The sequence below is a fragment of the Hippocampus guttulatus genome, chromosome 18 (assembly GCF_054856545.1).
Source record: "Hippocampus guttulatus isolate MCC_2025c chromosome 18, RoL_Hgut_1.0, whole genome shotgun sequence".
Classification (NCBI taxonomy): Eukaryota; Metazoa; Chordata; class Actinopteri; order Syngnathiformes; family Syngnathidae; genus Hippocampus; species Hippocampus guttulatus.
In genome coordinates, this window is record NC_141278.1 from 6,226,474 (window position 1) to 6,239,978 (window position 13,505).

At 44.6% G+C, this 13,505-nt stretch overlaps 3 protein-coding genes across 3 annotated transcripts; 2 read left to right on the forward strand and 1 right to left on the reverse strand.

The window, feature by feature from the left end:
• The first annotated feature begins 174 nt into the window (after window positions 1-174).
• Window positions 175-1,628, forward strand: cldn35 (claudin 35). The gene has a single exon (XM_086136036.1). The coding sequence runs from the start codon at window positions 871-873 to the stop codon at window positions 1,558-1,560; it is 690 nt and encodes a 229-aa protein (XP_085992162.1). The 5' UTR covers window positions 175-870; the 3' UTR covers window positions 1,561-1,628.
• Window positions 1,629-1,685: 57 nt separating this feature from the next.
• On the reverse strand, window positions 1,686-3,192 carry airim (AFG2 interacting ribosome maturation factor). The gene is made up of 4 exons (XM_086136038.1): window positions 2,770-3,192; window positions 2,420-2,599; window positions 2,224-2,342; window positions 1,686-2,041 (listed from the first exon to the last, which is right to left on the reverse strand). The coding sequence occupies exons 1-4, from the start codon at window positions 3,036-3,038 to the stop codon at window positions 2,001-2,003; spliced, it is 609 nt and encodes a 202-aa protein (XP_085992164.1). The 5' UTR covers window positions 3,039-3,192; the 3' UTR covers window positions 1,686-2,000.
• A 117-nt stretch (window positions 3,193-3,309) lies between these two features.
• On the forward strand, window positions 3,310-8,010 carry cdca8 (cell division cycle associated 8). The gene is made up of 11 exons (XM_086136815.1): window positions 3,310-3,413; window positions 3,663-3,755; window positions 3,917-4,045; window positions 4,203-4,243; window positions 4,323-4,398; window positions 4,889-4,956; window positions 5,038-5,120; window positions 5,432-5,527; window positions 5,646-5,775; window positions 5,906-5,992; window positions 6,173-8,010. The coding sequence occupies exons 2-11, from the start codon at window positions 3,665-3,667 to the stop codon at window positions 6,200-6,202; spliced, it is 831 nt and encodes a 276-aa protein (XP_085992941.1). The 5' UTR covers window positions 3,310-3,413; window positions 3,663-3,664; the 3' UTR covers window positions 6,203-8,010.
• The last annotated feature ends 5,495 nt before the right edge of the window (window positions 8,011-13,505 follow it).

A 13,505-nucleotide genomic window follows, 5' to 3' on the forward strand; every position in this document is an offset into this window, starting at 1 on the left:
TATTGCGCCCCCCACATTTGAAGACGGCAGGTCACACTTGATCTTCCATTCGACCTGCTATTTCAACACCGAATCTGACCCCTTTCGGACTACCCTGTTAGCATTCAAGGCGGTTGGAAGGAGGGGGGGTGGGGAGGGTAAAGCCGAGCGGCAGCTGAAGTCTGAAGTGGCTTTATCAAGGCTCGGAGCCCAGAGTGCTTATCTGCACAGCGACGATGTTGGATGACGAGTTCACGCTGCGTGTTTTTCCACCTTTCTCGAAGATCTTTTCTTTTGGGAATCGCTCACAAGACGACGTGGATATTTTTATACAAAATAAGGGCGGCAGATTTAATCTTGCTTGATATGAGGTGTGAGCCGGACCCATCGAGGTAAAGCTTCGCACTCAAGTCTGATTGTTAAACTTGAAACACGAGGCAGCTTGGAAATTCCACTCGAGCAAAGTCGGGGACTGAGACCAATTTCCAAACCCTTGCTGAACTTCAATTCCGCTGCGCCCGCATCAATCCCGCACCCAAGGGCTGCCACAGGTGGCCGCGCAGCTATTGCCTACTCAATAATGCATTGAGTCAAGCTCAGGAATGAGAAGGAGGAGAAAGTGTGTGGCACTGTGATCCTTTTCACCGGATGGATGTCTAATACCAGGAGAAAGTCAGGCGGGGGGTGGGGAGATTTACGCTTGGTCGATGCAGCAACTGGATGCCAGGCGGAAGGGGACACCGTGAGCTGAGAGAAGTCACTTGGGTGCAGATAGGGAGCCAATAAATACACTCGGGGAAATTTTAATCCCGACAAAGACCAGAGAACAATTTCCATCCTTCAAAACTGCCGCTCAGCTCCCGACGCCGTGGCCAAACCTCGGCCGTCGCCATGGTCAACACCGGGATGCAACTCATCAGCTTCACCTGCGCCGTGACCGGCTGGATCATGGCGATAGCAGTCACGGCCCTGCCTCAGTGGAAGGTGTCGGCCTTTATCGGCAGCAACATCCTGACGTCAGAAATCAAGTGGGAGGGCATCTGGATGAGCTGCATCTACCAAACCACCGGTCACATGCAGTGCAAGACGTACGACTCCATGCTGGCCTTGCCTCCCGACATCCAGGCCGCACGCGCCCTCATGTGTTTGGCCATTTTCATGGGCTGGCTCTCCTGCACCGTGTCCTGCTGCGGCATGAAGTGCACCACCTGCGCCGGAGATGACCGCCAAGCTAAGGCGGGCATCGCGCTCTCCGGCGGGATTCTTTTCATCCTGACGGGCCTGTGCGTTCTCATTCCGGTTTCCTGGACCGCTAACACGGTCATTCAGGATTTCTACAACCCCAACGTGCCCGTCATGCATAAACATGAGCTCGGGCAGGCCATTTATCTGGGTTGGGCCGCCGCGGTTATTTTGATGATCGGCGGAGCTGTGCTAAGCAGCATGTGCCCCCTCGCGCAGCGGGGCGGCAGGTACCGCAGGGGCTACGCGGGTCGCAGCTTTGCTAATTCGCCCGCGTCTGCGCCCAACCTCCCCAAAACCATCACGTCGACCGGTCTCCCGCTTAAAGAATACGTGTAGAGAGAAGACATTCCGGCTGTCGAGAAGCAATGGCAAAATGACAAAAAAGGTATTCAATTATTCAGTGACTATATTGATGTTTGCCTATTTACTTTTGTGTTCTGCAAAAAAACAACCCACTCAGGTTTCTACGATGCTTGTTTAATGTGTTATGTTTCGCTAACAAGTTATTTCCTGTCATTTACAGCCTCCGTGTGGGTGCGTCCCTGTCCTTTTGTGTGCCGTATGATTAAATATATTTCATTGGGAGACATTTTGTCAATAAAGGAAACACAATGAAGCTGTTCTCATTGTTCCAAAACAAGACCCTATTGTTATCTCTTATCGATCTGGTGAATAAATCTCCCAATTCTGTATTGGTTCTTCTGATACTCGCACTCATGCCGTTGCGATGCCGTCGCAGAGCGCGAGCGTTGCGCCCGTGTCCGTTTCCCCTCCGCTTAGCTCGACTCCACGAAGAAGGACACTTTGCAAAGTGTATCTGAAATTGGACAACGAAGCGATTAGTTCATGAGCCTTACAAGCAAGATCTGACATGCAACCAAGGCAATTTCAACGGTCGTTCGTTCACACGAAACAGGACATGAACTCACATCAATGCGCTTGAGAGTGTAGCACATATTCTTTCAATGTTAACAGCACAAACTAATAATTAACATCAACCTGAGATTTGATCCTCTGCGCCGGGAGTGTCCAATTCTTTCCATTTCTTGGTAGCCGTTGCCAAAAAGTTGAGGTTGCCTGAACTGAGTGCGTGCAGCAGAGTCTTCCTCCTCACGAATCTGAACACACGATTTGAGGATGGGCACAACAGACTACGTGATACAATTCCATATCCAAGCAATCGGCAAGAGGATACTGTTGTCGATAGTGACGCTGTGCGTCCTGCAGACACTCCAGCATGTCGACGACTGATGGGATGGTGGCTGAACGCTCGGTTACTGTGACCAGATCCAGAGTGTCTGTGTTTTGTTCGTACAACTGGACGACTGTCGAGACCTGGTTTGTCAGAGAGTCTCTCAGTGACTGGAGTGAAGCCCTGGGAGAAAGAGTCAGGGGAATAATCACAGGAGTGTAAAACTAGCACATGTTAACCCTGAAAAGTACCACAACGATGAAGGTCACCCACTGTCTTTGATTGCATTAAATTTTGACCATTTACCACCATCTTTGTACAGTTCTTTTTGTTAGTGACGCATATCTACTTACATATTTTCGTGGAGTTTGCACAAGACCGTATCCATAGCTTGCGAGAGCTTGAAACGCAGCAGTTCCTCCACTTCTGGAAAGTCTTTGAGCGGCGTGTTGGAGATCTGGACGTTGGAAAGCGCCCGCGACTGCTCTGCCAAGTTCTCTAGAGATGCCATCAGAGGGATGCACTCTGCTAAGACGGTCTTCCACAATTTTTGGTTGTTTTCCAGACTATGGAAGTTTCTCCTCAACGCTTGATGGATGGTTAGTAGGGCAGATTTCGACATTTTAGGATCGATCTGAACAATTGGTGCACATCGAATAGACACCAACACATTTCTATCAGGTTCCCTTCAAAAAACAAAACAAAACTCTTCAAATAAATACGCAAGTCGCTCCTGTTTTACAATTCACATGGTTCCATGTTGGTTTTTCGCCGATTTCCGGCCAGAAACTGTAAATAGGTGACGTTTTGGATTCTCATTGGCCTGCTCTCGATGGAAAGTGACGTCAGATATCAATAGCTGATTGGTGCATTTTGGGTATTAGCCCCTCCCCCACAAGGATTTCAAATTACACTACGGTTTGCAAACCGCCTTGAAAGGAGGAATTGGTCATAAAGAACGCGATTTAAAAGGTGAAAGTGAGCGAAAAAGGTTCAGGTAATATTGCTTATAAACCTACAACACTTGAAATGTTGCAACATTGTAGATTTAGGTGGCCGAATGAAACGGTTTGGACGATCGGAATCTAAATGCTAAAGTCGAAAATATCTTGCAACCTCCATGCGGCTCAAAGGAGCATAACGACTTAGCTGCATATTCATGGTAGCCTATTTTGTCAATGTTTTCTTTATTTGCTATGTAGTTTACGACTAAAACGTTTAGCTTTTGCTTGTTTTCTACATCCAGTCATGGCTCCCAGGAAAAGACCAACTAAGCAAGGGAAAAAATCACCCAAGATGGTCAAACTCGAAGCATTTCTGGATGATTTCGACAGTGAAGGTAAAAAAATGTGTTGAAGAGGATGGAAACGTTAGACATAGTTATTCGGAATCATGCGTACCCATCACTGTCATTTTGTTTCTTTTTGTCCACTTGAGTACGTTCTTTAGTGTTTGTGTCCATTGACGTTTCTTCGTTAATTTAAAATATTGTTTTCACAGTAAAAACAAGACTTGGACAGCTGCAAGAGAGGAAGATCCAGATGTTGAGAGATCTTCGCAACAGCTATAATGTGGCACTCATTAAGCTCCCAGCCAATGTTCGCAAAATGACATGGATGGAACATTTCAGTAAGTGTAGGACTGCATCTCATTAATACTTCTTATTGCCAGCCATAATTTGTTTACTCATTGTTAGAATTTGTCAAAGTTAGACAACCCCCCCGCACTATAGTGGAGTGGTTTACACATGGAAAACCATTTCAATGTTTTCCTTGTCTATCTGCAGAGGTTGAGAAACCCAAGTCCCCGGACGTGGATGATGCTAAAGTGAGTTGCGATTAAGTGTCCCGGGCTTCGTCTTCCTTTTTTAACCTTGCTTAGAGTATCTATCATAATCTGTTCGCAGAGGCAAGAGGAGGCAGCAATTGTGGAGAATGTTGTGGCAGAAGACCATGCAGTTCTCATGAAAGCAGTCAAGAAAAGTATGATAGTACTGGAGTTTTTTACCCCCAATATTTTATGATGGACATAATTTAAAACAGTTCCCTGGTGTCCCCGTCATTCTTAGATGTAAATACATAAAGGGTCAAGAAATACCTTGCACTTAATATTTGCTTCACTTAAGGTGCTAATTGAGTGTTGCCAACCTTTTTGGCGACGATAGGAGGATGTCATGTGACAAATCAAGTGACTCGTGGCATTATTGGAGACCCCGAGACTCCCTCCACAGCAGGGAATGTTTAAGCGCTGTTCCACTGTGTTGCGGAAGCGCAGAACTGGTCGCGAAGATAGATCCGGTATTTGTAGACAAACAATTCAAAAGATATTTTTCCATAATTTGTCACCTTTAGATCATATTCGTGGAGATGAGATTATGTATTATCAATATTTAAAAAAACTAGATGGAATTAGCCTCTTGATGCTTTTTAAAAGCAGACGCAATGACTTTATTGCTTGCCTCCACACACACAGTGTCGAAGAAGAAGGCCGCAACCAAATCCAGTCTGAATGATGAAAACACACCCAGAACGTTGAGGAAGGTGATTTGCTCATTTTGATTGACATGCACCATACGTCATCTGTGCACAGTGTCTGTCTGTAACCACTTCTTCTGCATTCAGGGGAAAACTTCAAGGAAGCCCCCGACGACATCAAAACGAGCCAGAGCTCTGTCAGTCAGCCAACAAAATGCACCAATCAGAAGGTAGGACAGGAATGAGTTTGTGACTTTGACTTTGTGCTCCAGTTATAATAATAATAATAATAATACATTTTATTTATAAGCGCCTTTCAAAACACCCAAGGACACTTTACAATAACAAAAAACACAAAACAATAAGTTAATCGCTAGGTGTGGAAAATAACTGTGGCTGTAGTGCACACACACACACACACACACACACACACAAAAATGACACGCATATCCCCTTCAGTACATCCTGGGGGGGGTTCAATTTAAAAAAAAAAGATTTTACAAGATAGTATTGTCTTGATTAACGTGCTCTCTAAATTTAGATCATCGAGGAATCCTGTGGTGACTCCTGCCAGGACCCTGCTGGACTACTCTTTGATAGGGCCAACTCCCCTCATCACGCCACGCTTTGACCCCAGGTAACTGCTCCAACGTGTGGCACCGCACCTGGCGTTGCTCGCGGCTGCATCTGTGAGGATGTCGTTTGGCCAAAAGGTCCAAACGCGTGACTCAATTTTCAAACGTTGCCGATCTCAGGCTTCCCAAGACTCCAGCTGTGAGAGTTCCTCGCCACAAAGAGAGGGTCTTCAGCATTTCCGTCAACGGCTCCCCCATCTCAGCCGGCAGTGAAGAAATTGTCATCAGTGTCCCGGTTGGGAATGGAGAGGTGAGTGCACTTTAGAACCTGCCCTGAAATAAAATCTGCCTCCAAAGGCGACATCGGTCAAAAAAGAAAATGGCTCCCGTGTCCTTGTGAATATTTTTTTGCGATTCCCTTCCTGTGGGGCTCCTTTCAGAGTATTCAGCTGTTGGCCAGTCAGGTGGATTCGGTGGACCTGTCCCTGCTGGGTGAAACGGCCTCGAGGAGCATTCGCAGTTTGCAGGTAGCGTATCGCCACCATATCTGGATGATGCTAGGTTGACGCGACACGCCCAAGAGCTAACACGTTACGTCGCGGGACGATGCCTGTTTGGAAGAGCCCCTATTGAGTTTAAACAATGCTCATGTATAGTGATCGGAGTGCCATTTGTTTTCAAATGGTTTTTCTCTCTTTCTCCAACAGAATCGCCTCACATCACTTTGTGAATCGTAGATCTCAGCAAGCCACCTCCTGTTGATTTGTAAAATAGCAATATTGGATGCTTTTTATCTGCCCCGCCCCCATGTCTATTTCAAAAGATTGTCTTGGTGTTGTAGAGTGCTGTTCTTTATTTGTTTTCCAACACATTCCCTGGAATTCACTCATTTAACTGCTGTCTGTGTGGAAATATGCATTTTAAATGCATACATTTTTCCATTTGTGTTCTGTCGCCATTTTGTAATGTTAGGGGTCTTATCTGTAATTTCTACTTTAAACCTCGGGGGCACTCAACCATGTCTCTTATTTTTGCTTCACACTCTTAAACCTGGATGTTTAAATTTTTTTTTTTTTTAATTACGTGGCTCAGTTGTTCTTTCAACCCTGGAGAACCCAAGAACCCTTTTCTTCTTTGGAAAATGATGCATTTTACATTAAATGACTGCTATATGTTCACTGAACACAAAAATATTCATACATTCATTCATTCATCTTCCGAACCGCTTCATCCTCATTAGGGTTGCGGGGGGTGCTGGAGCCTATCCCAGCTGTCTTCGGCCAGTAGATGGGGGACACCCCGAATTGGTTGCCAAGCATGCACGCTCGCACTCTCACCTAGGGACAATTTAGAGTGTTCAATCAGCCTGCCATGCATGTTTTTGGAATGTGGGGGGAAACCGGAGCACCCGGAGAAAACCCACGCAGGCCCGGGGAGAACATGCAAACTCCACACAGGGAGGCCGGAGCTGGCATCGAACCCGGTACCTCTGCACTGTGAAGTCAATGTGCGATCCACTGGACTACCGGGCTGCGATCCACTGGACTACCGGGCCGCCACACAAAAATGTTTTTTTCAAATATTTAATGCATTAATCCTAATTTAGGATTTAGGGCCAAATTTGACTCTTTGGGATTTAAGGGTAGCATTTGAGTAGCAGAATTTATAGGGGCCAAATTTGACCCCGTGGGTTCTCCAGGGTTAAACTGGTGCTTTGTTGGTTGTATGCCTTTTCATTTGAATGTACATAATACAGAAAGGAACTGAGCGCCAACACCGAATGTATGACAATTATTTATATCATGGTTTCGTAATTGTGGGTATTTATTTCGCCTACATGTCAAGGAGACACACTTCAGCTGTACATATATATTTTTTGGTAGCTTTGCAATTGCAATACCAAGTATTACTCGCAAGAGGGGGCACTTTAGATTAGAATGTATTAGCTGAACTGCAGCAAAAATGCCACTAGATGGCAGCATCTATTCATTGACATTTTTTGCAGGGCTGACTCATTGACTGCCCTTAATATTTTCAAACAACAAATGCCTCCATTTCGGAGTAGTTATAGATATTTCAGATAATTTCACAACATTCACCCTTCGTGCAATGCTTGCTTCATTTTCTTAAAATGAATATATTTAGGTTGCTTGTTAATCCATTGTCGACACTGCTTGCCCTCATTCGGGTCAGGGGTGAGTTTGAGCTCTTTTTTTCCTCAGATGACAGGTGGCTTTACAAAGCAAAATGGCCACTCCCTGAGATGGATAAAAGCAGGTGGATTTTCTTCTGCTTAATTCATATTCTACAAGCACAAAATGAATCGGAGTATCATGTTTAGATGAGGGTGAGCGCATTGAACACCAGGATTGTACAAAAATTATATATACAGTATATATATATATATATAAAGGGGAAGCCAAGTCTATAATTGCCGTCTCCATGAAGTGACATCATGATAAATTGACAAATAATTTTAAATTGGAGATTTCTACTTTGCATTTTCCCCAGTATGCCTCAGTAAACTCTTGCTTTTTGCTTCGGATCCAAGTTCCCTTGTCCTTTCATGACTTTGTTTGCACAGAGGGATATTCGTGAGTGGCGTAACACGGCTGTTGGCAGGAAGTGGCAGCCTCTCCCGCTGCTGGCACAGGAACACGCACTCTGACCTTCAGGGACAAGTGAACTGCCAATTAGAAGCTCGTTATGACACCGAAAGACCTAGTTGGGGTTTTCACCTGGGATGCGGCAGTGGGTCAGGCCGGGGCTCACCTTGAGTCTCTGCAGTCGAGCGCACAAATGCTCTCAAACTATTCCCGCTTGCTTCTCATGCCTCATATGCCACCAAGGCGTGGGACTGAAACTCTGCCCCTGACAGAGACCAACCCTGGCCCCGCTTCCATCCACACACCGCCGTGGCATCTTACCAACAAGCAATGCAACAATGCTGTTCAATGGAAGGACTTCCCTCGCATCTCTCCATGTGACGTCATTTCCGAAGATTGCCGAAGAAAAGCATTTTCGTTGTCAAGGGCGTTGCTAAGGGTTAAACAGAATCTGGAAGGGTTGCGTTAAAAAAAATAACGGAAATATGCTTCTAATTGTTCAGCCATTGATATTACTCAAAAATATGGTTGGCCAACTTTACTTCACACTTGGTCTTTATTAAGCAATTGATCATCTGCTGTCACTCACCGCGCAAACTACTGCGGTGCTTCCGAAAGAAAAAAAGAATCACCTCCGTAGCCTCGAAAACGACAGATGTTGTGGTCAGCAGTGCATGCAGTTTAACTCCCTTGTTGGCGAAAGTCTTTTGCACACCTGCTCTACATATCTGAACCTTCAGTTTCGCATCCGAATGGGTCGTATCTTATTTTTTTCCTCCCCCAATTCTCTTGTTGGGTGGACGATTGTACGGAAGAGGATAAGGACCAATGAAGAAAAAAAAACAAAGTTGGCAAAATACTTTCTTTTATCTCGGCAGTGTTACTTAAAAGTCGAAATTCGTGTCTCAGACTCAAAAGTCAGAATTCTTACTTTAAGTAAGCATTCTGATATTCTAAAGATGAAAGTGACACAAAGTGCGTATGTTGCCAACTTTGTTTTTTTTTCTTAATTGGCCCCAATCGTCTTCCGTACGATTGCCATATTTCATGAATGGCTGGCTTGTCAATAAGCATTTAGGCAGCGGTGCCGGGGCAGATTTTGAGGCCGCGGAGCAACCCTTTCCACAGAAATCATCCGCTGTGATGTACGGGATGAAGGATTGGAATCTGAGATATCGCGACCCGAGACCATACCTGGATACTCAACTTTAGTACGTCTCACGCAGGTAAACAAAACATTTCAGTTACTTCACGATATTTAAAACCACTTTCGAGAACGTTGATTTGACTCAACATAGCTCAATTTAAGCCTTTGGGGAAGTACTAATTTCAAGTTGTCCAATTTTGTCAAATGTCTCGATCAGATTAAGGTGCTTGATGTCATAAATGGCAGCTGTCCAAATTGGGGTCAAATGTTTTCGTTGACACAATGTGACTCAACGACGGTCAAAATATAAACTGCGCATCTGTCTTATTATAACAATATCGCGTGGCGGGGGGTTAAAACCTTTCAAGAAGCTGATTGTTGTTAGATTTCCATTTTTCTGTATGTGTCGAAGGACAATTTCAAGCCTCTAATTAATTAAGGACCGTGTTTTAGGTGTGTCTCAAACATTTCCGAACAAGCTTTCAAAGGACCTTAGGAGGGCGAGTCAGTATCTCTCGTGGTATTTTAAATTGTAAATATGCTACAAACTGTGATCCACACGAATCTAATACCACTTCAAATTGATCCAAGTAAATGACTTACATAGGATTTAATTAAAAAAATAAATTGCGCCGGCGGTGCACATGTAGGCCGACATGCAAATGTCTGCATGAGCATACATCTTAATTTCATTTTATTAGTTGTGTGCGGAAGGAGGTTTTGCAAATCAGTTGTTGATTGTACATCATGTTGTTTTCGGTGCAGGCTTGTGCGTTAATTTGAATATATGTTGGTAAAAAATGCTTGGTTGGTTTGAGACTTTTTTTTGGGTTCCCACTAAGTGGCATTGTGTAGATGTGGGTGTGAATGGTTGTTTATCTCTACATGTGCCCGCGCGACTGACTGGCGACCAGAACAGGGCGTAGTCTGCCTCCCGCCCGAACTCAGCCGGCATAGGCTCCAGCAACTCCCCGCGAGACTGTTCAGGATGAATGATGTTAAAAATGGATGGATTTGGCTCAGAAGAGCCACTTATTTCTGGGTTGAATGAATGACCACATTTGAACACGTGCGGGTGTCCGCCACATTTCTGGATGGATTCTTTTGCTCAGCGGAGATTTTTGCTGCTTTCTCTACCATTGTAGTAAGTTATGTTGTCATGGATACATGTCTTAATCTCTTACAGTTTTCAACCTCACAATTGGTTTCGGCTGTAACCGTTCCGTGCGCGTTCCTCGACAGAGCTGTTCTCTCCCCCTGACGGGCCGGAGCCCTTTGGTTAATTGAGCTCCCACCCCTGGGGAACCTGCCAAATTTCCCGCCAAGACGGATGAACCTGTTGGGGGCACGTTCTCTCGGAGAAATGAATTCTCCATCGCGTCGGGGCCGCCTATAAATCCCATCCGTCAAGTGCTCTCCTAATCGATTTATTCACAAAGTTACATCGTCTCCTGCCACTGTCTCTCACTCAATCCATAGTGAAACAACCATGGGTTGACACCGTTCTTTTGCTATGTTTGTCATCGGAAAAAAAAAATCATGAAAATGTCATTTGACAACCTAAAAATGATGACGTGGTGAAACGGCAGACTGGATGGGGGGCCCCCCTGTACGTGTTGCATTCTAGACACGTATTTGTTGGGGTGAGCAGCAGGGTCCTGATGGTGTTTTGATGGTCGGTCCCTGATGACAGGTGGGATTGAAAAGAACATCTGCTGCCATTAAAAAAAAAAAATCCGATGGAAATTAGGCTCCGAAGGAAGCGAAGCGAGAGTTGCTGATGGCGCACGGACAAGCTTTTCCTTGGACTCCCTTGGCGACACTAAAAACGGAGATATTTTTCAGCAAAGGACATGATGTTGGATGGTGATTGTTGTTCTGTAATATCAACATATGTGTGTATAGTGCTCATGGGGGCAGGGGTTGGAGAGCTGCGGCGTGTATGTGTGTAGTATAGGAACGTTGTGAGATGACAGGAAATGCACTGGCGTTCCTCAGATAGTAGCTTGTATTACAGTAGAAGCTGTAACTAAATGGGTGCGTCGACGCTGACTGTCTAGAGTCCAACTATATGCATCCTTCCCCATCGTTAACATCACTGGAGGCTCGAAATCAGATTTCTCATTTCATCCAATCTAATGTGAAACAAATTGAGTGCCTTTGCTTGCATCGATGGCTGTGGACCGGTTCTTTGGGCTAGTTAGGTTGCTTTAGAGTGCCTCGTTGTTAGCTGTGAAGCCAGCAGACCAAAATATTACCTCATAACATATATCTAACCATTTTTCATATGGGGGGGGGGTCCTCATCAAGGTATGATGTAGATCTTGTTTCGAAGGAAGTATCCTGTGAGTCTGGTTCCTGACTTGTCTTTCTGTAAATAATCCTATATAATTTATTCCTGATTGTAAAGGTAAACACTTTCCAATTAAATGTGTTATTTCGTAAAAATGAAAAAAAATATATTTTATGATTCATAAGATCCAAACAGATGATGCCCAATGTAGGCAGATAACTTTTCCCTTCTTTTCAGGCCGGACTCGGGCGGATTGAAAACTCGTTTCTTATTTGGCTCAATGAATACGTGATACAAATTCCCGGCAAGGCGACGGAGCAGGGATGAAATAAAGTGAATTCTCACCTCATTAATTATCTCCATTACAGAAAGAGGAGGAGCGAGGCCATAAAATGAGTCGCGGTAGGTAGCGAGTAGCAATAGCCGGGGGATTGCCTTTGAGAAATAATTAAAGCCTCTTTGCAAGAGCCTCTTGGGGAAAATCCCCATCTTCGATACTTCTTACAATTGATGTTTGCTTTTACCAGCTCCTCTGTATAAAGCAGACCTTCAATAAAGTATATCGCCCTATTTGTGAGAGTAATGCAGCCCCGTGCGGCCCTCAATTAGGTATAAATGACACAGCAAATTGGAAAATTAGGAGGGGAGGGAAGGATAATTTGCTCCGAAAGAGGCTAAAACCAATTCATTAGGAGACTGGGAAGGACGCAAAGGGTCCGAGACTCTGTCCTTGAACAAAACGGTCCCTCTTTTTTTTTTTTTTTTTTAAAGTTCAAATGTCGAACCATTCACACTGTAGGAGGGTGGGGGAAAGAATTGTCTTTATCATCTGCACTATGTTGTGTGGAGAATTGCAAGTTTTCTGCTCATGACCGCACAGCAATATTATCTTCTTTTGCACATCATGCAGAATCCAAGAGCTGCATCAAAAATGGTGTCTTCCCCCAATGCCCCCCCCCCCCCCAAAAAAAATAACGCTCCTGTAATCGCACTGTCAGTTATTCCTGAACATGTTTATTGATTCGAAGAGAGCCGAAGATGTCAGATTTTGCTAGGTAAGCAACAGTAAACTATTCATCAATCAAAAAGAGGTGGGGGGCGGGGGGTGTAGTGGCGCATTTAATTGCATATGGATTAAAAACATTTTTCAAGGGGGAATGATGCTGCCATTGCTCCTATGTAAAGTTTTGTCCCTCGGTCGTGAACACTGAGAGGCGTACAGCATTGACACATCTTAAACATTGTGTTTTTCCAGCGTGGTCAATCAAATGCTTTACGGCTATTGGAAGACATCCCTCAGGTTCCATTTGGATGCGCGAGCGCTCACAACCTCTAAACGTGTGTCATTCATACTTTTTTTTTTGGCTCTATAATAAAACATAACATCCTGCTTTAAAAAAAAAAAGCGACGGTGGACTCTCCTATTGCCTTCTAAGCTTGGATGTGGAATATGTCACGTAAGAGCTAGTAATGTTTATATTGGTCCTGTGAGACCCACAAAATTCCACAGCCGGCCATTTGGAAAGCTTGATAAACACCTGTCTCTTGGATTTGTGGCAGCGGACCTCTGATGCAATAAATCGATTGGGGGGGAGGCGGGGGTCAATTTATCTTCATTCCCAGCTCCTCTTTTTATTAGAAGCAGTGGTGAGTGATATGATTAGGGGCGCTGCCTCAAGAGTTACAACACAATGATCCCTCCATTCCCAATAAAAACACACACACACACACACACAGACACTCTAAATACGATAATGTTCTACATAGATGATTTTGTTAATTAACATAACTTGAGTGACAGCACAGTGAATATTTCAAACAACTATTTACTTAAGAACGGTCTGCTGGCTCCCAAAGCTTCATTTGCCATCTGTTTGATTAATATCCTGGCATAACCCTTTATGTTAAATTAAAGATGAAATTGGAATTTTAGTCTGTGGATACCTCAACTCGGCGTTGGGCAAGCGATTTGGGGAAATGTACGTCTGGGGCAA